Below are 20,227 nucleotides of genomic sequence, written 5' to 3'. Positions count from 1 at the left end.
GTATTTATTTAATCACTGGATCCCTATCTTCCATTTGGCCCCTAGGCTTAACCCACTGGTTTTCCTTAATCTCTGCAATCAAAAAAGTGATCCTCAAATAGATTAATATTTCTATTTTTTAATGTAATGATTAAGAACTTACTTAATATAATCCAAACTTCTGTGAAAGCACCAGGAGCAAGCTCAATGGGATGCCTAAAGAGAATTTTTTTTGGAAGGAATTAGTTAGAGTTCTATTGAGTTTACAGTGGGACAATTCAATTTCTTGATTTATTTTACTTTCTTCACATAAATCGATGTTCCTAGTTATTTACCAAAAATGGACACTCACGCTTGCCTCTGAATGAGCGATGATGAAGTAAATAACAGTAAGTAACAGTAATATTGAGCACTTACGTGTGCCAGGTATTGTGTTCAGGTATTTATAAGTATTGCTGCTTTAGTTTTCACAACAATCCTGTGTGCTATATGGTTTTATTATCCCCATGTAAATGATACAAAAATTGAACCCAGATTTGAATAAGCCAGAACTCTGATCCCTGAGCTAGTGCTTAAAATGGCCAGGACAGGTAAGGTCAGAAAAGCTATTGAAACACAAGAAGACAGCAAGAACACAGTGACAGAATGAAATGAACAAGCATTCGTTTTTACTAACAAAAACAAAAATTTTTATTCTTTTATTTTATTGGGTACAATATACCTCACATAAAATTTGCATTTGAACCATTTTTAAGTGTAAAGTTCAGTGGTATTAAGCACATACTGTTTTGCAGTATCACCACCATCCATCTACAGAATTTTTTTTTTATCTTTCCAAACAGAAATTCTGTAACCATGGAACATTAACTCCCCATTCCTACTCCCCCAGCCCCTGGCCACCACTTTTACTTTCTGTCTCTATGAGTTTCACCACTTAATGGTGTGTCACAGAAGTGGAATCACACTGTATTTGTTCTTTTGTGTTGGGCTTATTGCACTTAGCATAATGCCTTCAAGATTCAGTAGTATTGTAGCCTGCATCAGAATTTCCTTTTGAAGGCTGAATAATATTCCGTTGTATGTATTTACCCCAAAATGAGCAAAAAAACACCCTTCGGAAAAAAATAAATATTGGGCCACCTGGTAGCACGTCTGCCTTCGGTTCAGGTCATGATCTCAGGGTCCTGGGATGGAGCCCTGCACATCCCATTGGGAATCCCTGCTCAGTCTGCTTCTCCCTCTGCCCTTCCCCCAACTCATACTCTCTCTTTCTCTCTCCCTCAAATAAATATTTTTTCCAAAAGAAAAATAATAAAAGTTCTCACAGAAAATCTTAGAAAGGGTGTGTGTGTGTGTGTGTGTGTGTGTGTGTATTTATATGTACCTAGACATAAAAAATGCAACAATCTTGAAATGGTCAGGTATCTGCAAAACATTTCCTAACTCTCTGGGACTTGATCACTCCTATTAGAATTCTTCCGTAATTCCTTTCAGTTTCTTCTTTTAAAGTACACCACACCATCACACATTAGATTATACTTGCTGAAGTCCTGTAAAATCATCAACTTCTTCTGGATTGAAATTAAGGATTAGCCTTCTTTGTGTCTGCCCTAGCCTACACCACAGGACTTGGCCCCAAACAAGCCATCAACCAGCAACTGGAATAAAGGAAAGCAAAAAAAAAGAATCCTCATTATCTTCAGGATATCCTGGAAAATTATTTCCAGTTAATAAAAGTTTCTTCTCATTAAGAAAACAACATTTGACAGTGGGTTTGTCTAATAATTTACGTATGTATGGTTTATATTTCAAAGGAGATATCAAATTTTGTGAACAGTCACGTAACAATCATTAAATGCCAAGCACTATGCCAGGCACTTATGCAGATTTTACCATTTAAAGTAGGCATAGGCAATATGAAATACAGGATGTGTTGTTGCCATTTTATAGACAGGGCCATAGTGTTTAATTGCACAACAGGACAAAAAGTGATGGAGTCTGAATTCCAGTCTGTCTGATGTCCAGATCTGTGTTGTTCACCCCTCGTCTACTCTAGGTTTCATTAGGGGTATTCGAAGAAGTCCGTGTGTTCACAGACTATGAGAAGTCAGGCAAGGTGTCAAATGTGGATTTTAGGTTCACAGGCATCTTTCTACGAGTTTGGTTGCCTTTAAGAACTGTATTTGTGGGAGAAAACACATCAAGAACTGCCAAGAATCTGGTTGCCTACAGGTGCCCTCACCTTTGCAATCCAGAGAAGTGAAATGAGCATGGAAAGAAGATAGTTCAATAAGTAAGGATAGATTCAATATGGAAACCAAACTGTTGATCCAAACAGTCTGAGGATACTTATATATGCCCCTCCTTCAGCTGCTGACATGGAGTGGGACCTAGTACCTGATGACAACATGGGAGACAGACATCCTCAGTATGTGTTTGATGGAGGAGTGAATTGTTAAAACCCTTTGGATAAAAAGTATGCAATATATATTGAAATAGGAAGTATCTGCGATTCAGTGGTCCCACCACTGGAAATCTCCTTGTGGATATAAAAGTATTATATGATAAAGATATGCACATAAGGATGTTTATTGCTGTGCTATTGGTTGTGATAAAAGCCTAGATCAATTTACATGTTGATCAATAATGGAACAAGTGGTTCTATAGTAGGGTCATCTATTCTACGGAGTTAGCTGTTAAAAGACTGAGTTAGGTCTCTGCCTATTGACCTGGCCAGATAATACACTGTAAAGTGAATAAAGCAATGGTCTGGTAATATGTTAGAATTCATGTTAAAAAAGTACACCAAAAAAGCAAACTAGCTATGTTTTTATAAGTATAAAGTTAGAGTGATACACAACTCAGGCAGTTAAACTGGTTACTGTAAGTGGAGTAAGTAGAGTAGAAATTGGGAAGTGTAGGAAGAAACTTTCTGTCCATATGCTTTTTTTGGATTATGTCATTTGTTACAATGGCACACACTGCTTTTACAGTATGAAAGATTAATTGAGAAAACACATATTCTTCAAGTGATTTTTCATAAACAAAGATGATTAATCTTACAGTTTTAACTGCTTTAAGTGGTTATAAAAAGAAAAATCCCCAAGATTGAGTCTTTTTTTTCTAACTCTTCATCCAGCCTTGATTTTATCTGGTGAAGCGCCCATCTGCCTTCTTTTGGAATCTATATTTCTCACTGAAGTCTTACAAATGTGCTACAATAAGTACTACCAACAAATCCACATTTACATGATATTGCATCCCTGTGATACTTTCTGGCCTCGTACATATTGTAGTTTGTGATTAGTCTCTAATTATCGTATCTCTCTGTTTTAGGCAGATCCTTGTGTGCAGTGACTGCTTTATTCCTGTTTTACCCTCAGCATCCTGTTACTCAGTCAGGAGAGTGGTTTGCAGTTCTTGCCTTCTAGAATGGCTCAGCAGATTTCCACCCTATTGACCTCCTTCCTGATCCACTCTTGGCTTCCTTGATGCCTCATTCTCTGCAATTATCCAACAACGTAACCTGAAAGAACACAACGAAGAGAATTAGGTGCTTAGAAAATTGAGGGGGACGTGGAGGAGCAGGTTCTTGATTAGGCTCCCCAGGAATGACTCCAGGGCAGGACTGAACTGCCCCACCTGGGCAGCTGCTGCCTCTGAGGCTGTATCTTTTGCCTCTGACCCGGGGATTGGGAAGCTGGATCCAAGAAGGGGGGCCACTGCTTCTGCTGACCTGCAACAACTGACGGTCTCTTGAGATCCAGGAAGTCAGTAAATGGAAGCTGGAATGCTGATGCAGAAAACTTCAAGTCTTGGGGCGTTTGTCTCAGCAGAGAAACAGCCAGAGGCTGCAGAAAGCTGGCCTTGGTCTCATGTCTAACTTTTAAGTCTCGTCTGAGTGTATCTCACTACTCAAACTTATTTTAAGAACAGAATAATAGCTGCAAAGGAGAAGCTTCATGTTTATCTCTTCTGCTTGAATATAGCCCTACAGGAGCAGCGACCATGTCTATTGGCTCACCACTATACCACCAGCACTTACCACGATGCCAGGCACACAGTCATAATTTAACATTTAGCATATATAAGGTAACAATGCTGGATCCAGGCACTACCCTAAGCTCTTCGTGTGCATTAACTCATTTAATTCTCACAACAAACCTCAGATGTAGGTATTATTATTCTCCCCAGTTTACAGATGTAGATAGAGCAGGCATAGAGATGTGAAGTAAGCTGCTAAGACCATACAAGGGTAAACAGGACTTAAACCCAGCAGTTCAGACCCAAGGCCAGTACTCTTATTCTGTATGCTTTACAGCCTCAGTGTTTATTGCAAGTATGCTCATTTAAATGTTTACTGAGTTGTATTACACAGAGGCCTGATCACATACAAATTCATAATTACATAGTACTTTTATAAAGTAAAGTTTAACATGTTTAACTACGGAGAAGATGGTTATACTTTGTTACCATTTGTACTGGTACCTTTTTTTTTATCCTTGCCAAACCTGGGAGATAATCTGTCCAAAGGTGAATACCACTAGTGATTCAAGTAGATTGAAGTAATATTCAAGGACTTCATACTCTTTGGACTCATAAAAACTTCTTAGTAGCTAGAGAAATATGTTTGAGTGTGTGTGTATATATATATCTATATAATTGTATACATATATAGTATACATATTGTATACATTATACATATGTATAATTGTATACACATATATAATTGTATACACATATGTATATGTGTATAGTTGTATATATGTAATATATACATAAGTATACATATAATTGAGTATGCATATACATGCATATATGTATTCTGTATATATATTTGCCAATACTTTAAGAGAACTTCATGTGCTACATTAATCAACGTAAGAGCAAACAGTAAACATTAGGCTCCACCTTTCTCCATTCCTAACTTAAATGTCAAACAACACACAGACCAATTACATTTTAATTTGTCTTAATCACTTTCAGTTGTCGTTGCATTAGGGCTTTGGGAAAAACAAAAATGCACAGGATGGAAAATTGGGCAACTCCCCTTCTCAAGTTTAGCTCTGTTACTGTCGTGAGATGCTCTCACCTGTGTTTTCATCCCCATATTTGACAATAAAAGTACAACTTGCTGTTATTTGGTAGTTCTGAGAAGGGTGTGACGATGTCTGTAAAGCTCTTTGAACTGCTAGAAGACGTTAATAAATACCAAAGCAGAAACCTCTTCAACAGTGAACTGTTCAATGAGGGATACGATGATTCGGGAGAACTCTGAATCATTATCAATGCAGTGCTCTAAAACAGGAACAGAGGAATTATTCCAAAGATGTTTCAGGTATTCTCAGATGACCAGATATTTAAATTCTCATAGAGGTTTAAGACTATATGATATCTGAAGTCACCTCGAGGAGACAAAAACAGTCGATTTCAAAGGTCATGGCTTAAAAATAGGCCCGGGCTGCTTCATCAGGCTGGAAAACTGGAGCATATGCACTTCAGCCTTCCCATGGAATTCAGGGCGAACGCGAGCCGCCGGCGCCTGGGGAGTGCGCGGGAACTTCCGCAGCACGCGGGCCCGGGATCCTCAGACGCTCTCCGGTCGGTCGGTCGGTCGGTCGGGGCGACGACGTCCATCTGGCGGCGGAGCAGCCGGTTCAGCCCAGGCGAATCTGCCCACGGAAACCCGGCGTCTGTGGCCGCCGACGGGCCGTCTCCTCACGCTGATCGCGTGTGAGACCCCGTCCCACGCGGTGGTCGTCAGCCTCTCTTGACAAACGCCCAGTTGTGGTATTGTCCCTGGACGATGACTGAAATCTCAAGATAAATTTCGTGAACGAAAATAAATCCAAGGGGGAAAAAAAAAAAAGAAAAAAAAGAAAAGAAATCCGAGGAAAGGGGAAATTAGAACGCACTTTTCGAACGAGGCTCTCACGGCTTAGGCTGCGTGCCCGTCGGAGGTAGCGTCCGCCGCGGGCGCCGCCTCAGGGCCTGACCCCACACGGGCGCGGCTGCACCGAGCGCGCGGGTCGAGGCGGCCCTCGTGCCCACGCTCATTCCGGACCAACGCGGCTGCCCCGCCGCTCCTCTGCGGCGCCTCCTGGGGGCTCCGGTGCCCGCCGCACCTCAGGCTCAGTCGCGGCACATCCACCGTCACACCTTCGCTCCCGGGGCTTTCCTCCCTCGCTCAGTTTGACCATCCGCCGAACTCGCTTCCAACACGACAACGTGGCTTGGGCCCGTCACTTGACAACACCGAAGACCAGGCGCCCGCAACCCAACGGGGTGGGTGGGGACCCCCACTTGCAGCTGGGTAAGGGTGCTTCGTCAGGGCTCCCCGACGGCGGCGGCTTCCTTCCCTTCCGACGGGGCAGCTTCCTCCGTCGGCTCCGCATCGCTGGATGCAATTCAGGAAGCGGCAGACGTTCCGCTGGAAAACGACGGAGAATGTAGAGGGATGGGTGGACTTAGAAATTTCAGAAATCTTGGTTTTATATTTCTAGGCGGGGGACCTCAGGTCAGTTTTCAAAAGTTTTTTTTAAATTTTTTTTTTTAAATTTTTTTGTTTTTCAGCGCAGACGAGACGCTGAGAGCCAAAAACGGCTGTCAGCCGGCCCACCCCAAGCGCCTCCAACGGACCTCATCACCCTTCCCGCCCACCCACAGCCAGTACTACAACTCCCGGCAAGCATCACGCAGTGCCGCAAAAAGACCGGGCCCCACGGGCATGCCGGGAGTTGTAGTGAGTGAGCCTGACTACTTTCTCCTTCTCTTAAGCGTTCCCACTTGGAAGACAGTAATGCGCTGCTAACAGCCGGTTCTCCAGCTTCGCCGTCGGAACTAAACGTGAGCGAGGATCGCGCCCTCCCGCCCCGCGGTGCACACCGCGTCGCTGCCACGGGGCTTCGCTCCGCCCTCCATCCACACCCGTTCCCTTGACAGTTCGAGCTCCGAGCGGCCGCGAGGCCCCGAGCGCGCAGGCGCACTGGCCGGCGCCGCGCAGGGCAGGACTGGAGGGCGGGACCGGCGCTAGGGGCCCCCGGCCGCCGGGGCGCGCACGTAAGCACGCAGAGGCCGTCACGTGGGGTGCCGAGGATCGCAGTGCGCGTGGCCGCGGCGGCTGGTGTGGGGTTGAGTCAGTTGTGAGGCCCGGAGCTGCTGACCCAGCGGGCGGCCCAGGGGTCCGGCCACAGAGCGGCAGGCGTCGGGGGTTCGGGCGCCGTGAGCCGGCCCCATCGTAGAGCTCGGCCGAGCCGCCGCCGCCGCCGCCGCCGCCCCCCGCCCCCAGCCAGCAAACCGCCGCCGCGGGCGCGCCCCCGCTCTGCGCTGTCTCTCCGATGGCGTCCGCCTCCGGGGCCATGGCGAAGCACGAGCAGATCCTGGTCCTCGACCCGCCCACCGACCTCAAATTCAAAGGTAGGCAGGGGGAGGGCAGCTGTCCGGGTGGGGCGGGCGGGCGGGCGGCCAGACTGGGGGCCGCTGGGGGGTCGAGGGAAGGTCGGCGGCGGGCCGCGAGGGAGCGTCCCCTCCCCCACGCCCCGCACTCTCCATTCTCGGCGGCGCCCGCCCCGGCCCTCGGCCGCCGGCCCCGCGCCCGGCCCGCGCTCGGCCCGCGCTCGGCCCGCGCCCGCCCGCGCCCGCTCGCGTCTCCCTGCGCGCGCCGGCCGGGGCGAGGCGGAGGGGCCCGGCCCTGCCGCCGCCGCCATCTTGCGGTCCCGCGGGGGCGCCTCCCGGGGGCTGCCCGCGCCGCTGGCCTCGCGGGGCTGCGTCCTTGGCCCCCGCGACCCGTCGGGCGTCGTCTGGGAGGGGGCGGGTGGGCGGTGGCCCTTGAGCGTGCGCTGGGTCCGCTGCGGGCGCGCGGGGGCCCCGGGGGTGGCGCCGGCTGTCAGCGGCGGTGGGAGGCCCGGGACGCGGGTCCGGGAGCAGCGGCTGGGTGGAGCCGCCCCGCGCCCCGCGCCCCGCACCCCGCGCCCCGCACCCCGCGCCCCGCACAGGGGCTGCCGCCCACCGTGTCGCTGGGAGGGGATGGGGCTGTCGGGTTCGAGGCGCTGCGGGGAGGCGGAGAAGCCCGTGAAGTCCTCCAGTTAGGACCGACCCGGCGGTGCTGGCCGAGACCCAGGCGCGTGCGGGCAGGAAAGCTGTGCGTCAGCCCGCGGGCGGAGAGTAGTAGGTGAAGAGTAGACGCCTTCCTGGTTCTCCGGGACGGCATCTGGGCTCTCCTTCCCGCGGGCCCACCTGCCGGGCGCTCCCGCTCTGCTTGTCAGCTCAGCCCTTGTGCTGCGGAAGCTCCAGGGTGCGGGGCTCTGCCTTTAGGTTTCTGGTTTACGGGGAGGCTGCTCAGGTGTCCGTCGGCTCTGGAGCGCCCTGGGTGCACTTCGCAGCGATGCTGTGGTGAACCAGCGGTCCGACTTGGTGATCCCCGAGCAATCCGAGGCGGCTCTTGGCCCCGGTGGTGTTCAGAGTGCAGGGTACGTCAGGGAAGAGAGTTACGCTGGTTTCTTTTTAGGAATGCCGGAGGCCTGGGCAGTTCCGACAGGGAAAGCGGATTCCTTCCCGTCTTGGTTTAACGCGTAAAGTGAATCGCCTTTTGGAAGATTCACGATCTTGTTTGAGCGGCTCTGAGGGGAGCGGTGTTTGCGAGGCGTGTAGCCATTCCAGTGCTTACAACAAATTAAATCCTTTATTGTTGTACGAGATTGAGTCCAAAGGGAAAACAAAAGCTTTCCATAGACAACGCTTTGAATAGTTGTAGAGATTTTAAAATATTGTTTCCTGGCATTTATGAGAGTAGTAGATAGGTCCTTTATCTTGCAAGCTTTTTAGGACATTTGCAGATTTCTTTGAATTGGGAATGTGAGCTGCTTGTTCAGTAAGGATTTGGTTTTAAGACAACTCCAATAATTTGAGGGGCACTAAGTGTATCTTACCGGAACAAGTTGACGTGTGTGGCGTTTCACATGGCTTTAGCTGAAAGGAAAAAGCACCTTTGGGGAATCATGAAAATTACCTTACTTAGATTATTTTTGACTGGAGGGATTTATCGTAACCTCTGTAATGGTGTGTGTGCTTTTGAGAAGTTAAAAGAATTTTTGCTTTTACTTTTTGACAGGCTGAGTTTACAGAGGAAATTTCCTCTACTGGTGGATGTCCATGCGTGTATTACCTTTAGGGACTTTAGAAGCCTTTGCAACCGGCTTTAGGCCAGAAAATGTGCGCAGAATTTGAAGCTTTCTCCCTAGAGAAGTTGTCATGTTGCCATAGTAAGAGACTAATAATAGTGGAGAAGCAAGCTAAAGAAACAACTCAGAACCCATACAATAACGTTCATATATTACACTTATTTTAGTTACTGAAGAGTTATTAGTCGTGATTATGGAACAAGTTTTTCTTGTGTTATGAATGAAAATAATTCACAATGACCATTTTTAAAAGTTTGGATATCAGTGACCACTTTTTAAAATTGACTTTTAAAAATGTATTTCACTGAAAAGTTTATGAAGACATATTCGGTTGGGCCACTTAGTGAACACTTACTGAAAGCTTTGTGCCATCCCTATATTTAATTAAGAGTATTCAACTAAGTAATTCAACAGTTATCAGATTATATTTGGGGATTCAGTACTAAACAAGGTGGGAAAAGATGTACAGTTTGTAGTTTAATAGAGAAAGCGTCCAGTAAAACAGTGAAACGTATTAGGTTTTTTCTTTGTCCTTGAAGAACTCAGACTTGTGAGGGAGACCAAAGGCACGTAGGTGCTATTAACAGAGGCAGGACTGGTATGAAGAAACCCCCAGGTTTCTTGGAAGAGGCTTATTTTCATTTGGGGGGTGGGGGGAAAGGGATGGGCAAGGGAGTGGTTGTTTACTCAACTACTGATGTAAGAGAATGTGTGGCTTATTTATTTATTTTCTCTCTTAAAGCAGGCTCCATGCAGGAGCCCGATGTGGGACTCGATCCCGGGACTCCAGGATCAGCCCCGGGCCAAAGGCAGGTGCTAAACCACTGAGTCACCCAAGGATCCCCGAGAATGTGTGGCTTATACTTAGTGGTTTGAACTGTGCTTTTCTGTTCCAGGGTGGGATAATGGGGAGGATTGGGGAATAGGAGGGGTAGGGTGAATTAGGAGAGATGACCTTTGATGTCATTTGATTCCCTTCTTCCTAATGTTCTTTTTCTAGTCAAAGGTAAATAATTTGCTTTGATGGAAACCTCTCCATATTCCAAAGCACAGTTCAACACTAAGTGAGGAGACTTATTTAGAATCCACAGTCTCCTTATCCTTAGTTTGATGATGATATATAGTCATTTCATTCTGACTTGCCCTAAATCATCTGTAGTTTTTAGTTAAGTGTGTTAAAGGATAGTTTGCTAAATTCTTTATCTTTTTTGTAGGCTTATTTGAATTCTTTTGAACTCTACACTTGACGGAGATCGTTTCTCCAATAGTGACTCGTTTAATCATTTTGAGAATAGGTGGTGAATTTTTCTGTCATATGCATAGCAATCATCTTGATAGGAATTATCAGCACTTTGCACAATTATGGAGAAACATATACCAGTTTAATACATTTTTCTAATATCTCTATTTTATTAAAAATTTTGTTTTATACAGTTGTTAACCTATGAAGGTGCTTTTATAATGGTGTAATGAATTCTAAGGTAGCTCTTTTGTCGGATTAGTAAAGAAAAAGAAGTAGGTATTACCAAATTTTGTTTAAACACTGTCAGTAATTTGACCTAGAATTCAGATTTGAAATTTGATATTATATCTGAGAGATGGTTTCTTTGTGCTGTTATAGTTTTACTATTACAGCATTTTTTTCCATTGTATTATATGTTTTATTTTTCCTACCTACTAGTGGTTTTGGAGAAAAGTTGGAAGAAGGAAATTTAGAAAAGGCTAAAATAAAATGTGAATGTATTCTTCCTCCTAGTAATCAGAGAAAGGAAAATAGACCAGAACCATTCTGTTAAAGGTGGCCCATAACAAAATCAAGCGAATAAAGAAAATTAAGCTCTCTGAGGAACCAAGAAACCTGTGATGTCAGCCAGAACATCTTTGAATAGCAACATAATACTGAGAAGTACAAGTGAGGATGTAGAGTTCTTCTACTCTTGGTAGATATTTGGCATATTTTTAGGTCTTTCAGATCAGCTCTTATTTCACAGTGGCTTCATCGGATCCCTAGGGTGATTTCCCCCTTCTCTGGGCCACAGATGACATCTTATTACTCCATTCCTTAAAAGCTCTCAAGTAGCTCTTGATTGCCCCTGGATCCAAATCTATTGGATCAAAAATAGATAAATATATATATATATATATATATATATATATATTTTTTTTTTTTTTAGTGTGGTATTTACGATCTTCCATGATGTGCTGTCTTCTCTTTTAACACCTGTTGCATCTTTACACATCTATACTCCACTCCCCCCCCCCCCCCCCCAAGAAAGAAAAACCCTTCTCCTATCCAAGCTTGTTTGTTCTGCTGTTTTTGTTGGTTAAGGTAAAATCCCTCATGACTCATACTTAGACCATGTTCCCTCAGATATTTTCCCTCTCATGTTTTCAACCACCGGCTTCTTCCTTTAAACATACAAGTACACATAAGTCTTTCATTGTAAAAGCAAATAAACAAAGTACTTGACTCCCAACTCCTTCTGGTATATGTCCCTCCCTGCCCCTCATTTCTTTTGCAGTCAGACTTATTGGAAAAATTGTCCGTGTGCACTGTTTAGTTTAGTTTCTCACCTCTTGTCCCCTGTAGTATTCTGTCCTCACTGCTTATTGCTTGCTGATCGCATTGATCATTTCCAATTCATATCTCTGTGGCACTTTACATTATTAACAGTTCCTCTTTTTAAAAACAATTCTTTTGACTTCTATGTAATTGTCTTCTAATTTTCTTTTTTGCTCTCTTTATTGTCTCATTTATGGGCTTTTTCTTAATTGCTAATATTTCTGAGATTCTGATTTGGTTTTTTATCTCTGTGAACTTTGCTTCTTCAGTCTCCTTGTTTTTGATGGCTTCACTTTCTCTTGCTCTATCTTTGCACCTGTTGGTTCACACTCAAATTTGTATTTTAATTAAGACTTTACAGAGTCAGTTTTAGAATTGCTTGCTGACTATCTGGATTTGAATTTTGACTCAGTTTTTGGGGGAGTATGGGACAGAAGGGGAGAGAGAGTCTTAAACAGGCTAGAAACCCCACATGGGGTTTGGTCTCACAACCCTGAGATGATGACCTGAGCCAAAATTAAGAGTCAGATACTAAACCGACTGAGCCACCCAAGCACCCCTTGACTCAGACATTTCAAACTTGGTATATCCCAGATGGATTTTTTTTTTTTTATAACCCAAGCTTACTTGTCTTCCATATTTTTAATTTTTTGGTGGCATCGTGATTATTTATATTAGAAATACTCTGTATATCTGCTAATTAAAATCTGTATTTCTACATCCCAGAGATAATTTTTGAATCTGTCTCCTTTAAAACAACTCTACTTTTAAATTTATTCATTTTAATTCATTTAATTATACAATAAAGATTTGAATTTCTGCAATGTAGAAGTATTGAGTAAGTGTTAGAAGTACAGTTTTGAATAAAACACTATCTTTGTTTTTCATGCAGCAGTCCCAGTCGGAGAGAGAGACACCAGTCAGGTAATCAGCAAAAGGAACTGTAGCTCTGAAGAGGTGTGTAGGGCTATGAAAACATAAAATTGAGGACTTTGATCTGCTCAGGGAAGACACAATTGGACTAAGATTTTCTAAGAATGAGAAGTTTCCTAGGTGAAAAGGAAAGAAAACTGCAGTAGGCGCTGCATGTATTTACAAAGATCCTGTGGCAGGAGGGAACCTGAAACATTTAATGTTAAAGTAATCTCATGAGTGTGGTGCTGGTTTCTAGGTTGACTAAGGAATTTTGTTTTTATCTCACAGGGATTATAAGTGGGGGGAATGGTAGAGTGGGGGGAATGTAGTGATAACTCAAATTTGTACTAAAACAATTTCCATAATTCTGGTAACAACATGAAGTAATATTAGAAGATAGAGATTAGGCAGTTTTTTTAGTTCAGGCAAGAGGTGACAACTTGGTCTGAGGTATTGGAGATGGTGAAAAGTTAGAGGGTCAAGCCAGTGAGACTTGGTGGTCTATATTGGATAACGCTCCTGCAGAGTAGAGGTGTGTTGGATGTCTTTGAGATTTCTGGCGTATGTAACTGGAGGAATGATGGTGTCCTGGGCTGTGCTAAAAAAAGAAACACTGGTATTTATTTGAATGAGGACCACGTGTGTTTTACTTGGGGGCGTGTGGGAGAGCGATAGGAGGAGGGTCCTGGTCTCATCTGGTGTGTTAAATGTGTTTAGGTCCTTTAAAGAGATTAATGCAAAGTAACTAGTAGATTTTGGTTATATGGATGTATTACTTAGGGAGGGATCTGGGTGGGCTTTGGGTAATTATTTTAGGTCATTATCGCTTGCCTTTTTTCTACTACAAGTCTGTAGACAGGCCTGCTTTTCACTAGTGTCCCTCTCTCTTCAGCCTCTCTTCCACACTGCTGCTAAGAACTATCCTTTGTAAATGCAAACTTCAATGCTATTGCTCCCTTGGGTTATCGAACCTGCTGGCACATTTCCCCAGTATGTAGATGAAAAAGTCCAAAACCCAATGCCTGCCTCTCCATTCCCTTCTACACATAGCTTTGGTTACATGAAACCATTTTCCCCAACACTTCAAGCTGTTGCAAGGCTTTGCACATGCTCTGTCCCGAATATTGTTCTCCCTCATATCTGTCAAGCAGTCTCCAGTTCAAGAATCCTTTCCTTTTGTGAAGTCCTTGATTCTTGCCGTCCAAGTTGGTCACCGCCTTCCTTTTTCAGGCCAGTGTTGAAGCTTGTGCTTATCTGTAATATCTGCATTTAACCACATTACAGAGTTTTATGTTAATATATTTTTTCTCTCCCAAACTGTAGCGTTAACTACTTGAGGATATACTTGTTTATTTTATTTTTATGTCCATGGTAACAAGATCTGGCATGGATGATTGTCCAATAAACATTGATTGCGTTAATAGGACTCTGATGATTACTCCTGTAATTTCATGTTTTTCATCTTGGATCTCTTTTCGGTAGGCTTTTTCATCTGCCTTTGCAGGTAGTTGTGTTTTCAAAATTTTATAGTTTCAGAAAAGAGGACATTTTGTTAAAAGGGATAGGACTAACCCATAGATAATTTTTTTTAAAATTTTTTATTTATGATAGTCACAGAGAGAGAGAGAAAGGCAGAGACATAGGCAGAGGGAGAAGCAGGCTCCATGCACTGGGAGCCCGATGTGGGATTCGATCCCGGGTTTCCAGGATCGCGCTCTGGGCCAAAGGCAGGCGCCAAACCGCTGCGCCACCCAGGGATCCCAATTTTTTTTTTTTTTTTTTTTCAATCTTTGTGCTTCATCCTTTTCATTTGTGAACTATGAGGCAGGACTAGGTGATTTCCTGGATGTTGTTCTGGCCCAGAGGTTTTGAGTATGTTTGTCAGCTGAGAAAAAGAAGAAAACACGATATTTCTATGAAGTGGACAAATACGTGTAAAGGAATTGGGAAAACTTGATTGGTTTTTGAAGTTTGGTATTTTGTGATTGTTAAGTTTTGGTAATTTTGTTGTTGGTCTACCATATTAGTTATCCTTTAATTTCCTTTAAATAAGACATTCTTTCACCATGCAGAGATGTTCTGTGAAGAGAGTCATTAGCAAACACCTTTTTATTTTCTAAGAGGCACTTCTTGAGCTTCCTTTCTTGGGCTTTTGGATCTTAACCTAGAGGGATTATACAGTGAAGTCTCAGCTGCCTTCCAGGGGTGGAGGTGATAAATTTTAATATAGGATGGATCTTATTTCAGCCTTGAAAAGTTTTAAAAGAAGTTTAGGGACACCTGGGTGGCTCAGTGGTTGAGTGTCTGTTCAGCTCAGAGTGTGATCCCAGGGTTCCAGGATGAGTCCCGCACATCAGGTTCCCCACAGGGAGCCTGCTTCTCCCTCTGCCTATATCTCTACCTGTCTCTGTCTCTCATGAATAAATAAATAAAATCTTAAAAAAGAAAGTTTGAAAGTAAGAGGGGAGCTATTATTTGCAAAAACTTGTTTATTATAATTGAAATGTGACTCAAATTACTAGATAAAAAGCTTAAAACTTTTTTTAAGATTTAATTTATCATGAGAGACATACAGAGAGAGGCAGAGACACAGGCAGAGGGAAAAGCAGGCTCCATGCAGAGAGCCTGATGTGGGACTCGATTCCGGGTCTCCAGGATCAGGCCCTGGGCTGAAGGCGGCGCTAACCCGGTGAGCCACCCGGGCTGCCCAAAAGATTAAAACTTTTAATGAAAGCTTTCAAACATCCATAAAAACATTGTAATGAAACTTTATACTTTAATAATTTCATATCCTTTAATGATTATTAGCATTTTATCATGTTTATTTTTTGTATGTTTGCTGTGGTGTTTTAAAATAGATTCTGGATATCAAACATTTGAACCTAAAACTTGAGTTTTCTTTTCTAATAAAAGGACATTTTCTTTACATAATTGTGATGTCATCTTAAACCAAAAATAACCATTCAATATCATCAAATATCTAATCTATTAAAATTTCCCTAAAAAATAAATAAAATAAAATTTCCCTAATTCTGTTTTTGCTGTTCAGTCTTCTGTGCATGCCATTTGGTTGTCATGTATCCAAGTCTTAATTTTAAACACTGCCTCCCCCCCCCCCCCCTTTTTTTTTTGGTCATACTATTGTTGAGAAGATCAGGTCATTCAGTAGAATGTCTCATATTCTAGATGTGTCTGAAATGTGTTTCCTATAAATTTGGATTTAGATTTGAAGGCTTGATTAGGCTTAGGTTTCAATATTTATATTGGTAAAAATACCTTCAGGGGGTAGAATTCTGTTGCACCAGGTATAGGTAGTGTCTGGTAGTCCCAGTTTTAGTGATGCTGATGGATGGGAACAGCCTTATTTCTCCATTGAAAAATTACATAAATATGAGCCTATTTCTGGTAATATGTGCAAGAAAAAAATTGGAAAGAAGATGTTAATGATTAGCTCTACTTTAGGATTCAACTCTCTTTGTTTTTATATTTTTACTTTTCTGTGTTTTCCTGGACTTCACGGTGAACATGCATTGCTTTTTATGAGAGAGGAAAACTTAAAATTACTTTATTAGTCTTGATACCTTTGGAAGATTAGATCAGAGTTTTCATTTGTTCTTCCTGTGTTACCTCTTTTTATTTTTAGCTAATTAAGTCTTTTACAGTTTGAGGTCTTTTTTTTTTTTTTTAATAATGCGTATTACAGGAAGGTAAATAGAAAACAAGTCTAATGTTTGCAACCTTCTGGTAACAGTTCACAAATCAAGTTATATAAAGACAAATAGAAAACCATGTAATTTATAGCTGTCCTGTAATTACAAATTGTAACTATATTAAATATGTCGTTTCTTTGAACTCTTATTATTGACATCAGTTGATGGTCTCTTGTGAGAAGTGGGGTAGATTTGTTTGGGGGTATTTATTTCTTTTTTTTTTTTTTTTTTTTTTTTTTTAACTTTTATTTTTTAATTTAAATTCAATTAGCCAACATACAGTACATCATTAGTTTCAATGCAGTTGTATATAACACCCAGTGCTAATCACATCACGTGCCCTCCTTAATGCCCATCACCCAGTTATCCCATCTTCCCACCCACCTCCTCTTCAGCAACCCTCAGTTTTTTTCCCAGTTAAGAGTCTCTCATGCTTTGTCTCCCTCTCTGATTTCTTCTCATTCAGTTTTCCCTCCCTTTCCTTGTGATCTTCTGTGCTATTTCTTATATCTCTCATATGAGTGAAACTATATGGTAAGAAATTGGCAAAATTCTTCATACATAGGATGCTCTTCTCTATACATAACTTCAGATGCAGGATCCTTTCATCATGTAGGATTACATGAAGGATACATAGAGTAGGAATTTCATGATCCAGGTCTGGTGGTGTGTGGTGTATATACATCACTCCTGCCCACATTTCATTGGCCACAATTCAGTCATGTAGTCATACAGAGCTACCCAACAAAAGAAGGTAGGTTTAGCAAGGAGCTAGTTGATCTCTTCCACATTCTGCATCATTAGAATTGGTGACTATCAGTAGATACTTATAGGTGGTTTAATGGCAAATAAGAATTTTCTGTAGCAAATCCCAAAAATATAAAGTCATTACTGCAATACCATTGGTTTGACTTAATTTAGCCCTTTTTTCCCTCCCCTTTTCCTCATGACTTCATAGGGGTAAAAAACACTCTTTCTGGTTGGGTAGACTTATGGAGATCTCTCTTACTTTATCCATAAACATGAGAATATTTGCATAGTAGAGTTTGAAAAAAATGTTATTTTTGACCTGGTCTGACAGTTCCTTTCAAGAAGAGAAATAATAAACCACATAGGCTGTAGCAGGTGATATCCCCATGACACGGTCTGTAAAGAGGGATGTTAACAAAGATGTAGGGGGCATAGCAAATATTGAGTGCAGAGTAGGGATCAAAGAAATGAGGCAAGATTGGGAATGTGAGAGATATGGCAAAAGGTTGGAGTTTGTGGAAAAAATATATGGGAAATTCTAAGACAGCAGTGTGAACAAAAGATGTTAAGTAGAAGGACACTAAAGATTCAGTTTTACATCATTTGTAAATGATGTAAAGCAAGGTAAATGCCATCCTTTGCTTCAGTCTTCAAGAAAAAAAACTTCTACACAAGGAACCTGTGTCGTTAGTACTTTGAGTGACCTCTAGCATAAGGCCATAAGAACTGTGACAATTCAGGACCTCTGAGAAGGAGATACACAAATGGAAAAAATGCCAATGAGAGATAAGGGGGAGAGAAAGCAGGAGTAGGCAGGAAGAGCCCTTAATCCATTAATTCAACTTTATTTTTATTTTTTTTTTTTTTATTGGTGTTCAATTTACTAACATACAGAATAACACCCAGTGCCCGTCACCCATTCACTCCCACCCCCCGGGGGTATTTATTTCTCTGAGAATGGCTCCTGCAGATACATTTTTAGGGTCCCTCTTCTCCCAGTGTCAGTTAGTTCAGTGTAACCCAAGGCTAGCCAATATATAAACTGATGGCTGACCAGCCAGAATTTTGATGCCAGCCCTTTAAACGTATTGTTAGATAGACGATTGGCTTTAGATCTTTAAAGGATTGGCTTTAGATCTTTAAAGTCGGCTGATTTGTGCCATGTGTAAGCAGAAGCAATGAGGTGAGAGAGAAGAGGGGGAGAAAGCTGACCAGAGATCTTGTGGTCCCAGGAATCAGTTTCTCTTGAATGCAGTCTCTATCTTTTTTGTTGTTGATGTTGTTGTTGTTAAGATGTATTTATAAGAGAGCATGTGTGTGAGTGGATGGAGGGGCAGAGTGAGAGAATCTCAAGCAGACTTGAGCGACCCATGGGATCATGACCTGAGCTGGAACCAAGAGTTGGATGCTCAGCTGAGCCACCCAGGCACGCTGCAGCCTCTTGTTTTAAGGCCAGCTATATACTTCATTTCCTGTCGTTGAGACTCCTTGTATTCTTTATAATAAACTCTTGAGTATGATTTTGTTCTTCATAATAAATTTGTTGCTTAAACAAGATTGAACTTCATAATTTGTGAAAATATGTTCAACTTTATGATTTCACTTTTATGAGAGTAATGTAGATCAGTGTCTTAAATTTTTATGGAAAAAACATCCACTTAGATATTTTTGATGACTAATTAATATCCCCATAGTTTGCTTGGCTGCTTTTCACTGGCATTTAGAATGTTCTCTATAACTAGAGTAATGATGAACATTTTGTACTATTTTCAAAATTCAGGTTTAAATGAATGAGTTTGAGTATATTAGCTTTTTTTTTTTGAGTATATTAGCTTTTAAGAATTCAGTTCCCATTTTTAAAAATAGAGATGTTAATTAAAAAATTGTTAACATGAGAGGACTTTAATATACTTAGCTTGTAATTTGATATGTTTCTTAGGGCCTACATTTTGACAACTTTTCTTTTGTAACTGTACTTCCATATATATCCATTTATATGTATTTGCTTTAGTACTTAATCTGATGTGACTTGGAATGACTGCCATACCTTTAAAGGTATAGAGTATCTTTGTTTCCTGTTTAGTTGTTTTCTCTATAAAACCAAATTTACTCTTACAACATTGGGAGAGATGAATCACTTAGTCTTGTTTTCTGAGTTCTGTTTCCACTGCCAAAAACTTCAATAATAAAGTCCTCAGAAGATGTGTGTGTGTGTGTGTGTGTTTAATATTTTCAGTTTTTCCCTCAGCACTTTCCAAATAAAAAGCTTTATGAACAAATTAAGCTAATATGTATACATGTTTGAAAGTCCTTTTTGATTATAAAATTTTCAATAGAGAATTGAAAAAAGGATGGAGAGGTGTAAAGCAAAAATTACTCAAGGTTACCATCTAGAAATAATAAAGCTTGACGTATTTCTTTTTATGTTTTGTGTGTATAATTTTACACTCTTATATCCTGTATTTCTGTTAATATTATTGTGATCATTTCCTCATGTTATGACATAGTGACACAAAATGAATATTCAAAATGAATATTTTGATTCTAAGCTAATGAGTTTTAGATATTTAAGTGGTGCTGAAAACATTTATTTCTGTTTTTCCCCAACTATCAATTTTCCTTTTATTTCCTTCCATCCTACTTATCTAGATTTTAAAAAGTTATCTAAACTCTTAAAATATGGATCCACTTCTATTATACTTTTTAAAATTTTTAAATATTTTATTTATTCATGAGAGAGACACACACAGAGAGAGAGAGGCAGAGACATAGGCAGAAGGAGAAGCAGGCTCCTTGCAGGGGAATCTGATGTGCGTGGGACTCGATCCCGGAACTCCAGGATCACGCACTGGGCGGAAGGCAGGCACTAAACCGCTGGGATATCCCGATCCACTTCTGTGTTAATAAAGATGTTAAGTAGCAGGCATCCTTCATGTTTAGCCTCGAGTGGAAATGTTCTCTTTAATGTAGTGTTTTAGGTGTGTGTACATCTTTTTTTTTTTTTTTTTTTTTTAGAAGGTTACACAGTGGAAGATAGTCACAAAATGTTCTGTTTCTGTGAAAAGACAATTTATTTGTTCTCTCCCTCATGTTTTCAAGACTGTTACTGGGATTGGTTAGGTCAGAGTGAG

General features: G+C 41.8%; 2 protein-coding genes across 8 annotated transcripts in view; one reads left to right on the top strand and one right to left on the bottom strand.

Annotated features, from left to right (window-relative positions):
* Window positions 1–644: 644 nt before the first annotated feature.
* Window positions 645–7,421, bottom strand: LOC144315438 (uncharacterized). 3 transcript variants are annotated; one of them, XM_077899953.1, is made up of 3 exons: window positions 5,385–7,421; window positions 5,072–5,277; window positions 645–3,505 (listed from the first exon to the last, which is right to left on the bottom strand). In XM_077899953.1, the coding sequence occupies exon 1, from the start codon at window positions 7,337–7,339 to the stop codon at window positions 6,752–6,754; it is 588 nt and encodes a 195-aa protein (XP_077756079.1). In that variant the 5' UTR covers window positions 7,340–7,421; the 3' UTR covers window positions 645–3,505; window positions 5,072–5,277; window positions 5,385–6,751. The 3 variants fall into 3 exon arrangements, with proteins under 3 accessions (XP_077756079.1, XP_077756080.1, XP_077756078.1); XM_077899954.1 differs by having other exon boundaries at window positions 3,716–7,421; XM_077899952.1 differs by having other exon boundaries at window positions 5,072–7,421.
* VAPA (VAMP associated protein A) overlaps window positions 7,069–20,227 on the top strand; it is a 46,299-nt gene continuing 33,140 nt past the window's right edge. For 2 of the 5 annotated variants that reach the window (XM_077899950.1, XM_077899947.1), the window contains exons 1-2: window positions 11,007–11,098; window positions 12,614–12,645. In XM_077899950.1, coding sequence (XP_077756076.1) covers window positions 11,022–11,098; window positions 12,614–12,645 — 109 coding nt within the window. In that variant the 5' untranslated portion in view covers window positions 11,007–11,021. Of the gene's footprint in view, window positions 7,396–9,903; window positions 9,968–11,006; window positions 11,099–12,613; window positions 12,646–20,227 lie in introns of those variants that run through there. The other 3 variants (XM_077899948.1, XM_077899949.1, XM_077899951.1) reach the window with 3 other exon arrangements.

Source organism: Canis aureus, chromosome 6 (assembly GCF_053574225.1).
Source record: "Canis aureus isolate CA01 chromosome 6, VMU_Caureus_v.1.0, whole genome shotgun sequence".
Classification (NCBI taxonomy): domain Eukaryota; kingdom Metazoa; phylum Chordata; class Mammalia; order Carnivora; family Canidae; genus Canis; species Canis aureus.
The sequence above is the reverse complement of the archived record's forward strand: the minus strand, read 5'-3'. Positions and strand labels throughout refer to the sequence as shown.